This window comes from Capsicum annuum, chromosome 9 (genome assembly GCF_002878395.1).
Source record: "Capsicum annuum cultivar UCD-10X-F1 chromosome 9, UCD10Xv1.1, whole genome shotgun sequence".
In the NCBI taxonomy this organism is placed as follows: domain Eukaryota; kingdom Viridiplantae; phylum Streptophyta; class Magnoliopsida; order Solanales; family Solanaceae; genus Capsicum; species Capsicum annuum.
The window spans coordinates 161,733,481-161,750,767 of record NC_061119.1 but is presented as its reverse complement, the minus strand read 5'-3'; the positions used below and the strand labels follow the sequence as shown (position 1 = coordinate 161,750,767).

The 17,287-nt window shown below is 31.1% G+C and overlaps 1 protein-coding gene across 1 annotated transcript; it reads right to left on the bottom strand.

The window, feature by feature from the left end:
• Window positions 1–3,865: 3,865 nt before the first annotated feature.
• Window positions 3,866–16,920, bottom strand: LOC107842442 (ABC transporter G family member 9). Its single transcript, XM_016686285.2, has 4 exons — window positions 16,712–16,920; window positions 6,345–7,140; window positions 5,182–5,519; window positions 3,866–4,699 (listed from the first exon to the last, which is right to left on the bottom strand). Exons 1-4 carry the CDS (start codon window positions 16,802–16,804, stop codon window positions 4,043–4,045), a joined length of 1,884 nt encoding a protein of 627 aa, XP_016541771.1. The 5' UTR covers window positions 16,805–16,920; the 3' UTR covers window positions 3,866–4,042.
• Window positions 16,921–17,287: the final 367 nt, after the last annotated feature.

The window sequence follows — 17,287 nt, the reverse complement described above, 5'->3', positions numbered from 1 at the left end:
CACATGCTAACTATGCAACTCACAACAATAACAATACTGGAAATTGGTTTGTTGACTCTGGTGCCTCGCATCACGTTACACAGGATATCCAAAATTTATCCCTTCACTCTGATTATGATGGTAGTGAAGAAATGATGCTTGGTGACGGTAACGAACACAAAATCACCCATACAAGATCTGCTTCTTTACCATTATCTTCTTAGGATTTAATTTTATCCAATGTTTTATATGTTCCTAAGATGAAGAAGAACCTTATTTCTATTTATCAACTTTATAATGATAATTATGTCACTGTCTCATTCTCACCTTATTTGTTTGTTGTGAAGGACTTTTTCACGGGGGCGCCTCTACTAGTGGGAAAACCTGAAAACGGTATTTATCCATGACCTTTATCTCTTCAATCACCAGTTTCTCCTCAAGCCCTTGCCACCTCCACTACCACAACTGCTTCTAATTGGCATCGACATCTTGGTCACCCTTCCTCTCCCACTCTTCGTCAAGTTTTCAAGCTTTTAGACATTTCATCTTTAATAGAAAAATTATTCCTTTGCAATTCTTGTAAATGCAGTAAAATGCATAAGTTTCCTTTCTACAACTCTATAATAAAAAATAATGCTCCTTTTGAATACATTTATTCTAATGTTTGGGGTTCTTCACCGAAAATTTCAATAGATGGTTTTCAGTATTATCTAATATTTGTTAATCATTATACGAAATACATCAGGTTCTTTCCCATAAGATGAAAGTCTGATTATCCATTATATTTCCAAAATTTAAGAAAGTTGTAGAAAAGCTCTTTCAAAAGCCCATCATTTCTTTTTACTCTAACAATAGTGGTGAATTCATCCATCTTAGATCCTTCTTTGAAAACAATGGAATTTCTCACCTTCTCACTTCTCTGCATACCCCTCAACATAATGCAACTGTCAAACATCGCCATCGTCATATTGTTGAAACTGGCATCACCCTATTACATAAGGTGAATCTCTCTCTAAAATTTTGATCCTATGCCTTTACTACTACAGCCTACCTAATTAATTACTTACCTACCAGAACTTTAGAGAATTGGTTTCCTTATTTTCAGTTGTATGGTAAACAACCAAACTATACCAAGCTTTGGGTCTTTGTTTGTTTGTGCTACCCATGGTTAAGGCCTTATAATCAAAACAAATTGCAACCTCGCTCCAGCCCATGTCTTTTTCTTGGATACTCGCGAAATCAAAGTGTTTATGTTTGTTTTGATCCTATGAAGTCTAGGTTGTATGTCTCTAGGCATGGGGACTTTGTGGAGCATCATTTTCCATATTTATCTATAGAAATTAAGGCCAATCAATCTGATTCTAACACTGTTGATATATGATCTCCCTCTCATTATACTATTCCTTTTACATCAAGTCCATCGGGTAGCTCTTCTCATGTTATATCTACAACATCGGATTCAGGAAGTACCTCTCACGAGGTTGCCACCAGAAATCGCTCTTCATCAGACGAGCCTGAGAACTCCACCGCATCTTTTTCAGGTATGATTTCTGTTACTTCTGGTTCCTTTATTCCTTGTTCTGCCCCTATACCAAATCATCCCATGGTTACCCATTCTAAAAATAATATTAGTAAGCCAATTCAAAGACTTTGTCTTAGTTCTACCTTAACTCCTAAACCTGAATCACTGCCTGCCGTACAACCTTCTAAATTGCAAGGCATTTCCTCAAATACCATTAGCAAACCCAAGCCTATTAGACCATATCTTTCTTCTAATTCAATACCCAAACCTATTGATCCTGGGAGTGTTAACCAAACATTAAAAGATCCTAAATGGCGTGTTTCCATGAATGAGGAATTATCGACACTTAGGAGTCAAGGCACATGGTCTCTTGTACCAATAAATTCTCAAGCCAAACCCGTCGGGTCTAAATGGGTTTTTCGTGTTAAATACAACTCTGATGGAAGTATTAGCCGCTATAAAGCTCTACTTGTTGCTAAAGGTTTCTTGCAGCGTCCAGGTGTTGATTATAGTGAAACATATTCTCCAGTAGCAAAGCATACCACAGTGCGTGTTATTCTCTCACTGGCTGCCTCATTTGATTGGCCACTTCGTCAATTAGATGTTCACAATGCCTTTTTGCATGGTACTTTAACTAAGGAAGTTTATATGTCTCAGCCTCCTGGGTTTGTGAATGAGACATATCCCACTCATGTTTGTCGGCTTCACAAAGAAATTTTACGAGCTTAAATAGGCTCCGCGAGCATGGTATGAGAAACTCAAATCCTATTTTGTTTTATATAGATTTTGCCATTCTCAATAAGATCATTGCCTATTTATATATGCCAAATCTGGAGCTACACTCTATCTCATTGTCTATGTTGACGATCTAATTATGATGGGGAATAATCAAAGTTCGATGGAAGATTTTATTTAGTGTCTTGCTAATCGTTTCTCTGGTAAATATCTTGGTGATTTACATTTTTTCTTGGGTGTTCAAGTTATTCGCTCACCTTCTGGAATTTTCTTAAGTCAGCTGAAGTATATATATGAGATCTTAGTCAAAGGCAACATAGTTGGAGCTAATCCAATAGGCACACCAATGGCAAGCGGATTTTGTCCCATAAGTAATGATAGCTCTCTACTTGAGGATCCTGAAGAATATCAAAGTAAAGTTGGAAGTTTACAATATCTCCACCCTATCAAGCCCAATGTGGCCTTTGTTGTAAGCAAATTGTCTCAATTTACAAGTACTTCAACGACTACATATTAGGCTATGGTAAAACGAGTTCTTTGCTATCTTGTTGGCACATCTGCTAATGGCATGTTTCTTCGAAAAGGCAAGTCATTAAATCTGCATGCCTTCTCTGACTCAGACTAGGCAGGTAATCATTAAGATCGCTCATCTACTACACCATATATTGTGTTTTTAGGCTCTAATCCGATCTCATGGAGTTCTAAGAAGCAAAGAGTCGTTGCTTGCTCATCCACAAAAGTTGAATATCGTGTTATTGCTTCAGCTTCAAATGAAATTTGTGGGGTCCGTAATTTGCTTACCACCAGTTATCTACTATGACAATCTTGGCGCGACTTATGTATGTGCTAAACCAGTTTTTCACTCCACAAGAAGCACATTGAGATTGACTGTCATTTTGTTCGAAATCTCTGCCAACAAGGCCTGCATATGTTTCTCATATCTCATCCCAAGACCAACTGGCTAATCTTCTGACCAAGCCGCTTCCAAAAACTCCATTCGAAGCGCTAAGGTCCAAGATTAGTATATCGGACTGATCTACCATCTTGCAGGGGCATATTAGCGATATCTCTTGATTGATACTAAGATATCTCATGATTGATCTTCCATATCAAAGTTTTTCATCAATGATCTAGTTTCTATTTAGGAGAAGATCACAATTCTTTATTAGTTAGTTCTTTCCTTATTTGTTTTGTATTCTCTTATACATATCAATAAAATCATATACTTCTCTCCAACGGTAAAGTTTATAGAAGAGACTTGATATGATTCAAGGAAGATTAAGTGTCTTCATTGAAGGCGATGTATCGCTTTTACCTCTGCCCCTAAACCTGCTTTGTAAGGGATTCTTGAACAATTATCAATACTGGTAAAAACCTGCTTTGTAAGGGATTCTTGAACAATTATCAATACTGGTAATATATACCGTAGATACATCCGGTTGTATGTCAAGAGAAATGGCTCATTTCCCTATGCCATGTACATATATATATATACATTCAACAAAACCAACAACATACCCAGCGTACTCCTAGAACTTGAATCTTGATCACGAAGGTAGCACCACCTCTTGGATCATTAGGCCACAATTGGGGTATCTACATTTACTTGGGAGTAATAAAACAAAGAGATAAACAAAGTACTAATAGCAAATGTTTTTACCAAATTTTGATAGTCTAGAAACCAAATAGAGTTAGATCAATTGCATAATTGTCTAACATGGCTAGTATATCTCAGCAGACGACAAATAAAAAGGACAAATGGGACACTTGCTGAAACCTACTAATGTTCTACAAGTAAAGCAAAGCCTATTTCTTTGTCACACCAATCCTCATAAGAATAACATAAGCCAAGAACCTGTAACCTAATAGCATAATACCCAATGCAACCACTGAGGTGGCTTTATCCCCAAGACCTAAAGGCTTTATGGAAGGAAAATCTTCAATTAGACACGTTGTGTTTACACCACATGAATACGTTTCACCTGGACTATACTGGGACACCAACAAGAGCTTGTATGCATACTGGCTAATTGATATGTACTTTATCCAAGAGATGAAACTCGGGACATGCTGAACAAAGTACCCTCCGGCTAAGGTGAACGATAGCATGATGACTGAACCAAGTACAGTGGCTGATTTTTGGTCCATGAACATTGCACCAATAGCAAGTCCGAGGCCTTGGGAGACTAAAACATTGACAAGGAGGCTGAATAAGGTAGCAAAGAAGCTTCGCACAGATGGTTTTAGGCCAGCCATCCAATAGGTTATAACAGTGAAAATAGATGGAAGGGCAAGCTCCATTGGAAGGTCACCTACAGTCCTAGCCATAAAGTACGCGGAGAGTCGGTACATGCCTGATGATCTTTCTTTCTTCAGCATCAGCCTCTCTTGTGGGAAGGTAAAAATAGCTTGGAACATAGGAAAAAATTCCCAGAAATTAGTGTAGAAGAACAGAAGCCCAATCTGCACCAGTTGACAAATGAGTAAACGTATCTATACATGCACAAATTACATTGTAAAAAAGTGTTTTTTACACTATCAGATCATGTAATTAGAAGATAACCACACGTAATTTGTAGCCGCTCATAGCCTGGAAATAAGCCATGTTATCTGGTTATAACAGGTAAAATTACACAGTTAAATACTTAACAAATTAGGACTGTTTAACTTTTTTTCCTGGTTAAAGAACTCAAATGGTACCATATCACCATTTTTCATGCCAGGAAATTGGAGATGCCTTCACAGATACTACCATATACCAATTTTATAACAACAGAAACAGCATACCTAGTGTGATTCCACAGGTGGGGTCTGGAAAGGTAGAGTCTAAGCAAACCTTCCCCTACCTCGAGAAGGTAGAATATATACACATATTTTATGCAAGTTCACAACTACAGAATAGTGCCTCATTTTGTGTAAAATTTACTAAAAGAAGTATCAATTACCTGATCTTGAATGTTGTTAGATTTCCACCATAACAATCCACACAGGAAAGCCACCGCCAAGACTTGTCCAACTTTGAGGCCAGAGAAGGACTCATGTTTTCGTTCTTTCAGCCCTCTTCTGAGTATCACTGAGAATTGCTGCCACCAGGTATTTGACCATTGATTGAATTTCTTCTCATGTAATTTCTCTTCAACCTGTTGAATCTCGGATTCTTTTAACTGTTCCTTCAAGTTCTCCGCTAGATTGGTTTTGAAAGCAACCACCAAAGTTTGCTTAACTGACGTTGGATCTACTCTAGGACCTTCTGATAACACGCGAGGATCATCTGATAGTGTACCTAATAAATCAAATCACACCAGATTATTACCCAACATACCATTAGCCTAAAAGAGAAACTTAATATTAAGACCTCGGGCTCCAAGAAATTTTTCAAACAAAGATAGTAAACTCTAACTCGAATGATTCTTCCTAGAGTCAAATGCTGCTCAATAGAATATGGAGGTACTTATGGTAGAACGGGCCAATCTGGTCTTTCGCAATAAAGCGATAGACGGAACTGCCATGAATGACATATTAGTAGATTAAGAGAACTTCGGAATGACATATACATCACACGGATCAAGTAAAACACTGAGGTTCCAACAAGCTACTGGCTACTGCTACATTCATTTCTTTGGGAATTAAGAAGCTTTTAGCAAATACCATCCAAGTATATTATGAATTTATAGTTACAAATTTACAATCGTGAAGAAATGATAGAGTTTGCATCAAACGAGATTTAACCACGTCATAGAAAGTTAGATGAAAGTCTCAGTACAAGGCCATGGCTGTAAGTGGCAGAGGTCTGAGTCGTGAAAGACCAAAAATGTCGCACAACATGAAATTACTATCTATATATGAGAAACTTGCTTCAGTAAGTTCCTAGAGAACTATTCTCATCAAACAGACATTAATGTGGGACTCAAATATTAGCCTAAATAGTGTGTATACTAGGCTTGTGTTTTTGACATTTTTCTTGATCAACTCGACAAATATATATGCGGAAAACAGAATGTCAAGGAATTTTACTAAAGGGTGGCTCATGCCATATTAAGAGCCAAAGTACTTTAAATGTAAGATTACAAATGACTTTATTGAAACAAAGAAGGACAAACGGGCATACCACTTGAAAGATCCAACAGGAAGTCCGAGGGATTCATAGCAACTAAGGGGGAAAAGCCGATGCCTGAGAAGTACCCCATTGCATCTTCGCCTCTGCCAAAATACAGGGGATTTCCATCGGATAATAGCAACACTTTATCGAACATGTAAAACAGCCTACTCGAAGGCTGATGTATTGTCATCACAACCGTCCTGCCACCCATTGCTAAATCCTTTAAAGTAGACACAATCCTTAAAGCTGTAGTAGAATCAAGACCTGATGTTGGTTCATCCAAGAACAATAAACTCGGGTTGATAAGCATTTCTTGCCCAATACTCACCCTTTTCCTCTCCCCCCCAGAAACTCCTCTCAAAAGCGGACCTCCAATGATGCTATCCTTGCACTTTGTTAATCCGAGTTGAGGTATAATTGCTTCAGCATGTGCGGTTTTTAATTCAATTGAAAAAGTCTTAGGCAAACGGAGGAGGGCAGTGAACACAAGAGTTTCGGTCACTGTAAGGTGAGGGTAAAGAACATCATCTTGAGTAACAAAGCCAGTGTTACGCTTCATGGCATTTGAGAAGGGCTTGCTATTGAACGTTATAGCGCCATCTAGATGGCCATTAACGAGCCTGCCTCCCAGTCCTGTTAGTAGAGTTGTTTTGCCACTGCCTGAAGGGCCTAATATGGCCAGCATTTCGCCCGGTGAAACGATCCCTGAGATACCCTTCAAGATCATTTTCTCTTCCTCAGATTTAGAGGAATTCTTGAAACACCCTTCTTTTACAGTCTTAATTTTGTAAACAACATTCTCAAACTGCAAGATCGCCCAAAGCATTATTTTTAGCAAATACCGGGAAAATATTAAATCACAGGATCAAATTAGAGGAATTATCTTTAACTTCTATTACTTTTTCAATTTTCCTGAACATAGGCTAGCAACTAATATGACAATCAGCAGTGCGAGACGTCAAAAAATTCTCAAAGAGAAAAATGATTAAAGAAGAGTTCAACTTCCACACATTCAATAATACTCAATTGTTTCATCTACACCTTACGAGTACATTAAAAATGGAATTAGTAACCAAGAATATAGTCATGATATACTATATAAGTTATAAATCCTAAATAATTTAACGCGGATAAGTAGATCATCAACAAATACTACTCTATAAGTTAACTATTCAGCAAGTACGTAAACAAGTATAAATAGATGGATTAGAGTTATTTGAAAATGTTTATGGGCAAGGCTTTATTATAAGGGAACAGAAAATCAAAAAATGTTATGATTGGGTTTCTAAGTTTTAGGAAAGAACACATGGTTTATTTATATTACCGGAAAGTGGGCTTAACCTCCAAGCAGTGAAAAGCAAAACAATCCAACTGAAATTCATAAAACACGTGTGTTTCCCCTTTCCTCTCTCCACTCAAACAGATTATTCCCGACTCTCTCACCCAAAACCAAAGAGCTTTCTCAGAGAAAGGCCAAAAACCAGCCTAATGAACCCCTTCAAGAACCTGACGAAGAGTGAACACCTAATTCGACTAAAGACTTGAACTGCTTTTAGAGATTATGGAGCGAGGAAGACAAGATAGCTATCCTTCAACGCATGCTCGATTATGCATACATGAGAATTGCTAACACCTCATCAAATTATATTGAATTCTTTAATTTTAACGGACACGGTGCAAGTAGACACAAGAAAAATCAGTTAAAAGATAAAATCAAGAGATTGAAAAACAAGTTGGAGAAAAAAGAACGCACCACGTGAGTCTTTAAAGAGCCCATTTTGCCAACAATTTTCTCAAACTTCTTTTTCAATCACATTATTTTATCTTTTCACTGATTTTCCCTATTTCTACAAACAATTTGTCTATTAAAAAATTAGGATTACAGAATAATTTTGATGAGGGGTTGACATTCTACATAAATGCATAATCTCATTTTCCACACTCATAATCTCTTAAAGCAATTCAGATCAATAATTGAAGCAGGTTCCTGCGCTTTGTCAGATTCTTGAAGGGAAACACGAGATGGGAGTAGTGAATAATCCATTTGCGAAAAGAGAGGAAGCCAACATTGGGTGTTCGGTTTTGATTTTCAATTGGAATGTTCTCTGAATTAATTTTCAATTAAAACACTCATGCTTTTTAAATACTATGGGTGAAGCTCTCTTTACAGTAACATTAATCGACTATGTGTCCTTTCTTAAAGTCAGAATCATAACTGTAACATTTTCAACTTTCGATTTTTGAATACCTAATTACTGAACCTTGACCATGATGTGGGACTACCCGAGTGCCTATCATATTAAACTGTATAATTTTCCCAGTACATCCTAAATATGTAAACTTAGGGGTCGCTTGATTTCGAAATTTGTTACTTCGGAACAAATTATTTAATTATGTATATGAAATAATTTATGTCATCTCTATAATATAAATAGTGGGACAAATTATTTTAAAATTATCTAATACCTTCAACTAGTGGTGTGCATCGATCGGTTCGGTTCGATTTTATATATTATCGGTTCGATTTATCGGTTTTTAGTTTTTAAATATGTTAAACCAATAACCAAATTAATAAAATATTTTTTATCGGTTTTCGATTTATCGATTTTTAGTCCTTAACGGTTCAATTTTCGATTTAACCGATAAAAAAATACTCATAAAATAGAAATAGTAACAACTAACATTAAAAAAAATCGAATCTTAGTTGCAACCAAAAATCCTATATAATGTGTTTTACAAGAATCTTCAAGTTTGAACTAAATGTTGTTAGGAGAAATTAAGATTTTGTATAATTGAAATAATAGGACTGTTAATTGGTAGAAACTAAAAAGAAATTAAGAAAAATATATAATAAGTCATATATATATCCTTATTGGGTTATTGGTTTACCCAATAATTGAATAAGAAAAAATCGAATCGAATCAATAACCCAATAATCTTTTTTTATAAAATCATTAAAAACCATTAACCCAATAATAAAAAACCAATAACATTTTTATCGATTCGATTTTTGCACACCTCTACCTCCAACCAAACGCAGAATAAAATTATAATCATATATTTTATTCCACAATTACGTTATACCTCGTACCAAATAAATTCTTATGCCAAAATTATTATGTCTCACATCTCATACCAAACAGACTTTCTATAATACAGTAGGGGTTGTTTGGTAGAGTGTATTGAAAAGTTAATGCATGTATTAATTTAATATGTACTACTAATACCTTGTTTGGTACACTTTTTCACCCTATATATAACTAATGCTTGCATTAGTTATACACTCGATTGTGTATTGAGGTGTATATTACTAATACCTCAAAATTGATGATATTATCAATATATGCAATGGATCCAATGCATACATTAACATAATTAAACACACTATTATCTCTCAAAAAAAATTCACATCCTTTCCAACATATATATGGAGGATATTTTTGTAAAAAAAAATAAAAAATTTAGAAAATTATTTAATTCATGTTATTTTTAATATACCAAACCAAACAATGCATAAAGAAAAATACAAGTATAACTAACATAAACATAACTAATACAAATATTATTAACACACTATATTTTACATTATTTTTCTAAACTCGACCAAACGATCCCTACATGTAGAAGATTCTAACTGCACATCCACAGTACACGCTGACAACAAATAACACATTACTTTGTGCTTCTGGCTGCTAACGAATCCCTCACGCACCGCTAGCGGTTTTCTTTAATAAAAAGTTACATCAAGTGTCTCGTTTATTAGGGCATTTAGGTAATATTTTGAATTTCATAATTATGAAGATATTTTGATGTAAAATAGTTATATATATATATATATATAAAAACATATTAAAATCTCTTATTTGCATAAAAATTGAAAACCAGCTCATTTTTTTGAGGAAAATCTTAATAGAATTTACGCTGAATTTTCCTTTACTTTACATTTACCCAAAAATATAGCTACTACATTTTACATTTATCTTTTTAATTTTTCCTAGACACTCATTATTTATCACAAGCAAAACAAGACATTTTTTTTAATTATGCAAAACAAGGCACTCTCATATCAACGTGTTTCTTTGATATTAGATGGTCAGTGGGTAGGAGTGTGTCCTGACTAGTAGAGAAGAATATTTTGTTTGCAGTTGTGTCTAGTCATAATGGTATGCGTGTGTCTACCAGTTCTTTGTTCGTGATGTGTTGCTGATGTTTGTGATTTTAGATAGATAATTTATAGAAGTACTTTGTGAATGTTTGATTTTTTTATTATTTAGGGGTGTGTTATCTCTTTTTGATTTGTTTGTTTGTTGTACTGTTAGTTGTCCTGTGTCAAAAGTCTATCGAAAACAACCTCTCTACTTCTTCTGAGATAGTAGTATGAATACACTCTAACCTTCTCAGACCCCACTTTATGAAAACACATAGGGTATATTATTATTGTCGTTGTATATTCTTCAATCCTCACTCTTCATATGCTCAAAATCAATTGAACAAACCATTTAAGCGAGAAAAAGAGTCAAAACATAATATATGAGATATATTATATTTAAAAAAAAATAAAAAAAGGTTATCAAGGATTGTGGATATTGAAAGAGTTAAAGTTATTTTACAATTAAGTAAAAAAAGATATTAGCAATTTTGCATCTCAAAACGCTAGAAAAATATGTTTAAATAAATAAATAAATAAATATATATATATATATATATATATATATATATATATATATATAAAACTTTATAAGCATAAAGTAAAGTGTGTATTTGCCAAGCACCTCCAAATATTAAAAAATACTTAAAAGTCGAAAGTACCTTAAGTTGCTCAGACTTGGGTGCGAATATCCGAGAGTTGGATTTGTCAAAAGTTAAATTTTAAGATTCGGGACTGCAAATTCGAGTATGGATACGGATTTGAAGATTTAGCTAAAAACTCAAATATTATAAAAATAGAGCTACTTCTGCAATTAGTTTACTTTTTCAATTAGGAGTTTCATTAGGAGTTGTGTTATTTTATGTACTATTGGGAGTCCTTTTCCAATTAGGAGTATTATATACACACATATTATTTTACTATATTTAATATTAATATGAATTCTTTTTATATTGTAATAGAAATATAATTATTAAAAAATAACCCTAATCGATGTCGGCATCTCTCTTTCTTTCTCAACTATCGCCGATAACTACAACCAAACTTACGACTATAATTTGCTCTGTCGATCGCCGGTGGCCTCCTTTCAAATTACAGTTGACAATCAGACTTTTTCCAGTTAATGCGTAAATTTGTTTCATTTTTATTTTAAGAAATCGAATCTAAATTTTTCCCCTTAAATGTGTTCTCGATTTTGGTCAACGTATCCGAATTCCTTTGACCAAATTTGAGACGCAAGAATCACTCACATCCTCCCCAACATCGCGTCAAGATGGGTTTGACGATAATACCGAAGAGTCCGCGCAACATAGAAAACACCTAAAAATAAGTCAATTCAAACACCCTCTAAGTTTCTAACTTATGACTTTTGACTTATTTTTGTCATTTTAACTTAAAAACAAGTGCTAAAAATACTTTTTAATTTTATTCAAACTCTACAAAGCTGCTTAAAAGCTATTTTGGCTTTAAAACACCTAAAATGAGTTAATCCAAATAGACTCTTAGTTAATTTTTCAATATTCTTCCCTTAGGAAATAAAAACCCAAAACAATGTTGGACAAGTCCAACATAAAAAAAAAAAAAAAAGTAAAAATCCCAACTACTTGGGAAAGCATTTATATGTGGTCCCATTGCATTCCACAACTAACTAGAAAAGAATAAGGAAACTTTGACTAATTTTCCGAAAATCAAGTGAAATAGGCTTCTGAGCTGGAGGAGGAAAAGGGGGCGAATCAAATAGAAAAGGCCTTCCATTAAAGTCCTCCCTTTAAAGTATTGCCTTAGTTCCCCGATATATATTTCTTTTCTATTATATAGAAGCATTGAATTCAACATGATAGCTATTTGACATTAAATTCAAAAATAAAGGTATTAAAATTTTAAAAAAAATTGTAAGCTCATGTTAAAAAATTTTTGAGCTCCTTATTGTGGACCTATCAAAAGTCTTTAAAACAAAACTCACTTTTTTCTCACTAATTAGAGATAATGTCATTTAAGAAATTTACATAAATGTCATCACATGCGGCTCTTTAGCCTTGCATTCATTTCCACATGTGGGCCCTCTTTTGTTATCTATTTTTTATTTTTATTTATTTATTTTTTCTGAAAAAATATAATTATTTTATAAATTATATTTCTCATTATATTTAGGATGAATGTGAGTACCTACGTGCTACTTTTATCTAGGTTAAATAATATAAAATTATTTCAAATATATTATGTTTAAGTAAATTGATTAATATGATAATAATTTATTGTAATAATTAATATGATAAATATAATTTAATACATTTTATTCTTTATTATATTTTACTTATATAAGGTTAAACATAATTTGTTACTAAATAATTACTATTATTATTTATTTTTATATATGCAAATCATATTATCCGTATTGGATTAAGCATACTATTCCTATGAGTTAATGAATTTTTTAATTAAAACTTTGAACATTAATTACTTGTTGAATTGTAGTTATTTTAATCACCTAAAACTCAAACTAAAATTTTTAATATTTTATTTTTAAAAAACTTAATATATAAAATGTATTTTACTCATATAACTTTTCATTTCTATATATTAGAAATGATGGTTTTGACCTGTTAGCTTATGGGTATTAAAACAAAGTTTTAGGATACTAAGGTCTATAAAGTACTTTGCAAGATTAGTTTGCTTAGGAAAATTATATTTTGTGTTTTAATGTCTGGACCTTATCAACAACTACAAGAAAAGTCCTTCCATTTCGAATTAATTACAACTCATGTCATTCCAATAAATTATCACTTTGCAATTGATGCTACTCCTATTGAATATGATGGGGCCCACATATAATTAATTATTATAAATTATTTATATATTAAAAATTAATAATATTTAATTAAAAAATCAAATAAATATTTATGACATGTCTGCTTCAACTGTAATTGTACTATATTACCTCTAATTAATTATTATATCACACCTAATTAATTATTATAAGCTATTTATATATTAAAAAATTAATAATATTTAATTAAAAATAAAATAGATATTTATGACATGTCTACTTCAACCGTAATTGTACCATATCACTCCTAATTAATTATTATACTGCTCCCAATTAATTATTATAAGTTTTTTATACATTAAAAATTAATAATAATTAAGTAAACAATAAAATAGACATTTGTGACATGTCTGCTTTAACCGTAATTTTACTATATCACCTCTAATTAATTATTATGGTCATTTAAGCATGTTGCCACATAATTTGAAATAGAAAAAAAATAATTTAATTACAATAATTAACAACTTAAAAGATTTAAAAGATATAAAATATTTGGTCGACTCTTGAAATTATATTAGTGTCACTGAAATTGGAATAGAAGAAAAGTATTATAAATCACAATAATTAAAAACTTAAATTATTTTAAAAATATAATTGACTATCAATGCCACAAAAGTTTGGACAAGAAAAATAATACATATTATTTGAAAATTACATAAAATAATATTATAAATTATCATAGTTAACAAATTAAATTATCTAAATACCTATTAAAAGTATGATTGATTATCTAAATTCTATTTGTGTCACATAAATTGAGATAAAAATTAATATATTGAACTCGTGCTAGATCTCGAATGAATATTAAAATGTATATGCAATTCTTTTTTAAAAAAAAAAACTTTTATTTAAATATATCAAAATCGAAAAGGTAAATTTTAATGCAGCACGTTAAACAATGTATAAGATCTAATGTTAATATAAATAATATCAGCATTTACTAATAGAAGCATTACTAATACAAATAGTACTAATATATTCTATTCAAAAAGAAAATTTATACACTATAACAAACAACTCCTACGTTTCAATGGAAGGAATATATACAAAAGAAAGTTTGATAAAAAATTTACAGAAGTATATTTTATAAGTATATTTTATCGTATCAACAAAAACATTCTACTGCTCAAACTTTCTACTCCAACATAAATTCTAAAACTTAAAAATTGCAATTCACATGTTTTATTGTTGGGCCTGTGCTGACACGGGCTTGCACTTCTAGTAGAGAGAGAAATAGATATATAGATAAATAAATAAAAAAAATTAAATTGTTTCTATGTATAAATAGTAAATATTGAATTCCTTGTATTTACATTTTATATTTGAATTTCTTTAGTAAAAATTCTAATCAACTAAATATAAAAGGAAATAAAATTAAAACTAGATGTATAATATACATAAACAATAAATGTTTGACTCCTCTGAATCCCTTATTTTATATTTTATATTTTTAGTTTCATTATTAGTGAAAATTCTGATCAACAAACTATACTGATACAAAAGGAAATACAACCAAAATAAGGTGCACAATACATCTATAATCTATAATTTATTATCTATTATATATTAAAAGTGTGAAGGGCCTTAGAAATGTTGTTTGAATTTTTTGTCTTTCATTAAAAGTCTTTGTTTTAGACAAAATCGTATTTCATTATTTTTTTTCTAATATTTAAGAGTTGAAAATTAATTAAATATATTTATGATAAACCCTTCCTTATTAGAAGTGATCAAAATTTTAATATTTTTTTAATTTAAGAATTGAAAATTAATTAAATATATTTATTATAAAATCTTTCCTTATTAGAAATCATTAAAATTAATGACAGCTGATACTTTTTTCATTAGTTTAAGAATTCTAAATCAACTAAATTTGATTTTAAGAAAATTTAAAAAATTTAGAAATAAATATAAAACTATTAGAATAAGAAAAAGTTAAGAAGTATATTTTTAAGAGATTTAAGTACATAATAAGAATGTAATTAATTAATTTTTAAAAATTTGACTTTAAAAATAAGGAAAGATTTTAAATATATAAAAAAAGAAAAATAATCGTAAAACAAATATGGTTCAAATCGATGCATCTCTCTTAGCCTGTAATTTGACTTTAAAAATAAGGAATGATTTTAAACATTAAAAAAAAAAAAGTACTCCATGGCAACAAGGGAAGGAGGTTCTTTATGGCTAACGCAAAAGAATGATTCATCAATCGCAACTTCTAGTGGTAAAACATATATGTGTATATGTTTATATTTACATTATTATATTAAAGTATGAAAGATTTTTGAAAAGTGATTTGAACATTTACACGTTATTAAAAATCTCCGTAATAAATAAAATTATTTGATTTTAAATAATTAAACATTACACGTGCGATTAAACTAGTACAAACAATAAATGTTGAATTCCTTGGATTCCTTATTTTATATTTTTAATTTTTTTAGTGAAAATTTTGATAAAACTATATTGATACACAAGGAAATACAACTAAAACAACACAATATGTGTAAATAATAGTAAATGTTATCTTCCATGAATTCTTTATTTTATATTTTTAATTCCTGAAAATTCTGATCAAATAAGTACACTGATAAAAAAGGAAATACAACTAAAACTAGGTGCACATCATATATAGAATAAATGTTGAATCTCTTGAATTCTTTATTATTAATATATTTAGTTCCTTTATTGAAAATTTTGATCAAACAACACTGACACAAAAGGAAATACAACTAAAACATAGTTCCTTTATTGAAAATTTTGATCAAACAACATTAACACAAAAGGAAATACAACTAAAACAAGGTGAATAAACAATAAATATTGAATCCCTTGAATTCTTTATTTTATATTTTTAATTCTTTTAATGAAAGCTCTAGTCAAGTAACCACATTGATACAAAGGAAATACAACTAAAACAAGGTCAACAAGTTGTTGTGATCGAACCAACCAACATCCAATTTTCCTGAATCAAATTCCATTATATACAAAAATAGAATAAACGCAGTGTTCCATCTTTTCAAATCCATATATATGTACCCTTATATAATCTTTTTCGCATAAAAAATTGTCAACACATTCATGGATTTTTTTTTTTTGAGAAAACAACTATACTACTGGTTAACCACATGAAATTTCGCCACCAAGGGTTCTGATGGAGTAACAAGTACTTTTTCAGGTTTGATGTTTGAACCCACGTAGCTAGAGATAAAGTCAAAAGTTTTATTGAAGAGTATCAGAACATAAAAAACTTGATCAAAAAAATAAAGGGAGTCAACATAAGGTGGTTCTGTCATTGCAATTCGCCTTTATTAAGAAGCACTTTACCCTAATGTGAAACTTGTCCCGTAACTACTAGTGGAAAACAAAACTAAAAAAATCACATGAAATATTTAGAAACATTACCTTAAGAGTAACGGAACGATTAATGTGGTTGAAAATAACTTTCTTAGAATGATCATTGTGTCGATTCTCTATATTTTCCATCTCTTGTTTCATGTTAACAGAAATCTTGGCCTTCTTCTACTACACTATTTAGGGCTCTCTATTACTCCAAATATGGAGTAATACAGATTTAAAAATCAAGAACCAAATATGGATGAATTTGATGACTTCTTTTTTCTCAAACGAATTCTTGGAAATACATATGGACTGATATATAGAGGCAATCGAGATCAATTAATGACTAGAGACATTACATGAGGAAATGGAAGATCAGTTGGTCAAAGGTTTGGTCATACTTAGATTTTCAAAATAAGGATAATTTACCATTTCAGACTTAGTTTGTCATTTTTTTTATTTATCAAATAATTATCGCTTTAAAAATTCAAGATTAAAATTTATTAAAATTGATAATTGTTTCTAACTAGATTTAGCCTTAACATTAAAGAAATATACACAAGATATTTAAAAGGAAAAATCAATTAAATCAATCTACTTTGATTAAACGGGAATAATTTAATAAATAATAACTCATAACTT

Coding starts and splice junctions, on each gene's coding strand:
- LOC107842442 (XM_016686285.2), bottom strand. CDS start 16,804: ATGAAACAAGAGATGGAAAATATAGAGAATCGACACAATGATCATTCT. Junction 7,141..16,711: donor ATCGTTCCGTTACTCTTAAG/GTAATGTTTCTA, acceptor GCGATCTTGCAG/TTTGAGAATGTTGTTTACAA. Junction 5,520..6,344: donor CCTGTTGGATCTTTCAAGTG/GTATGCCCGTTT, acceptor TTGATTTATTAG/GTACACTATCAGATGATCCT.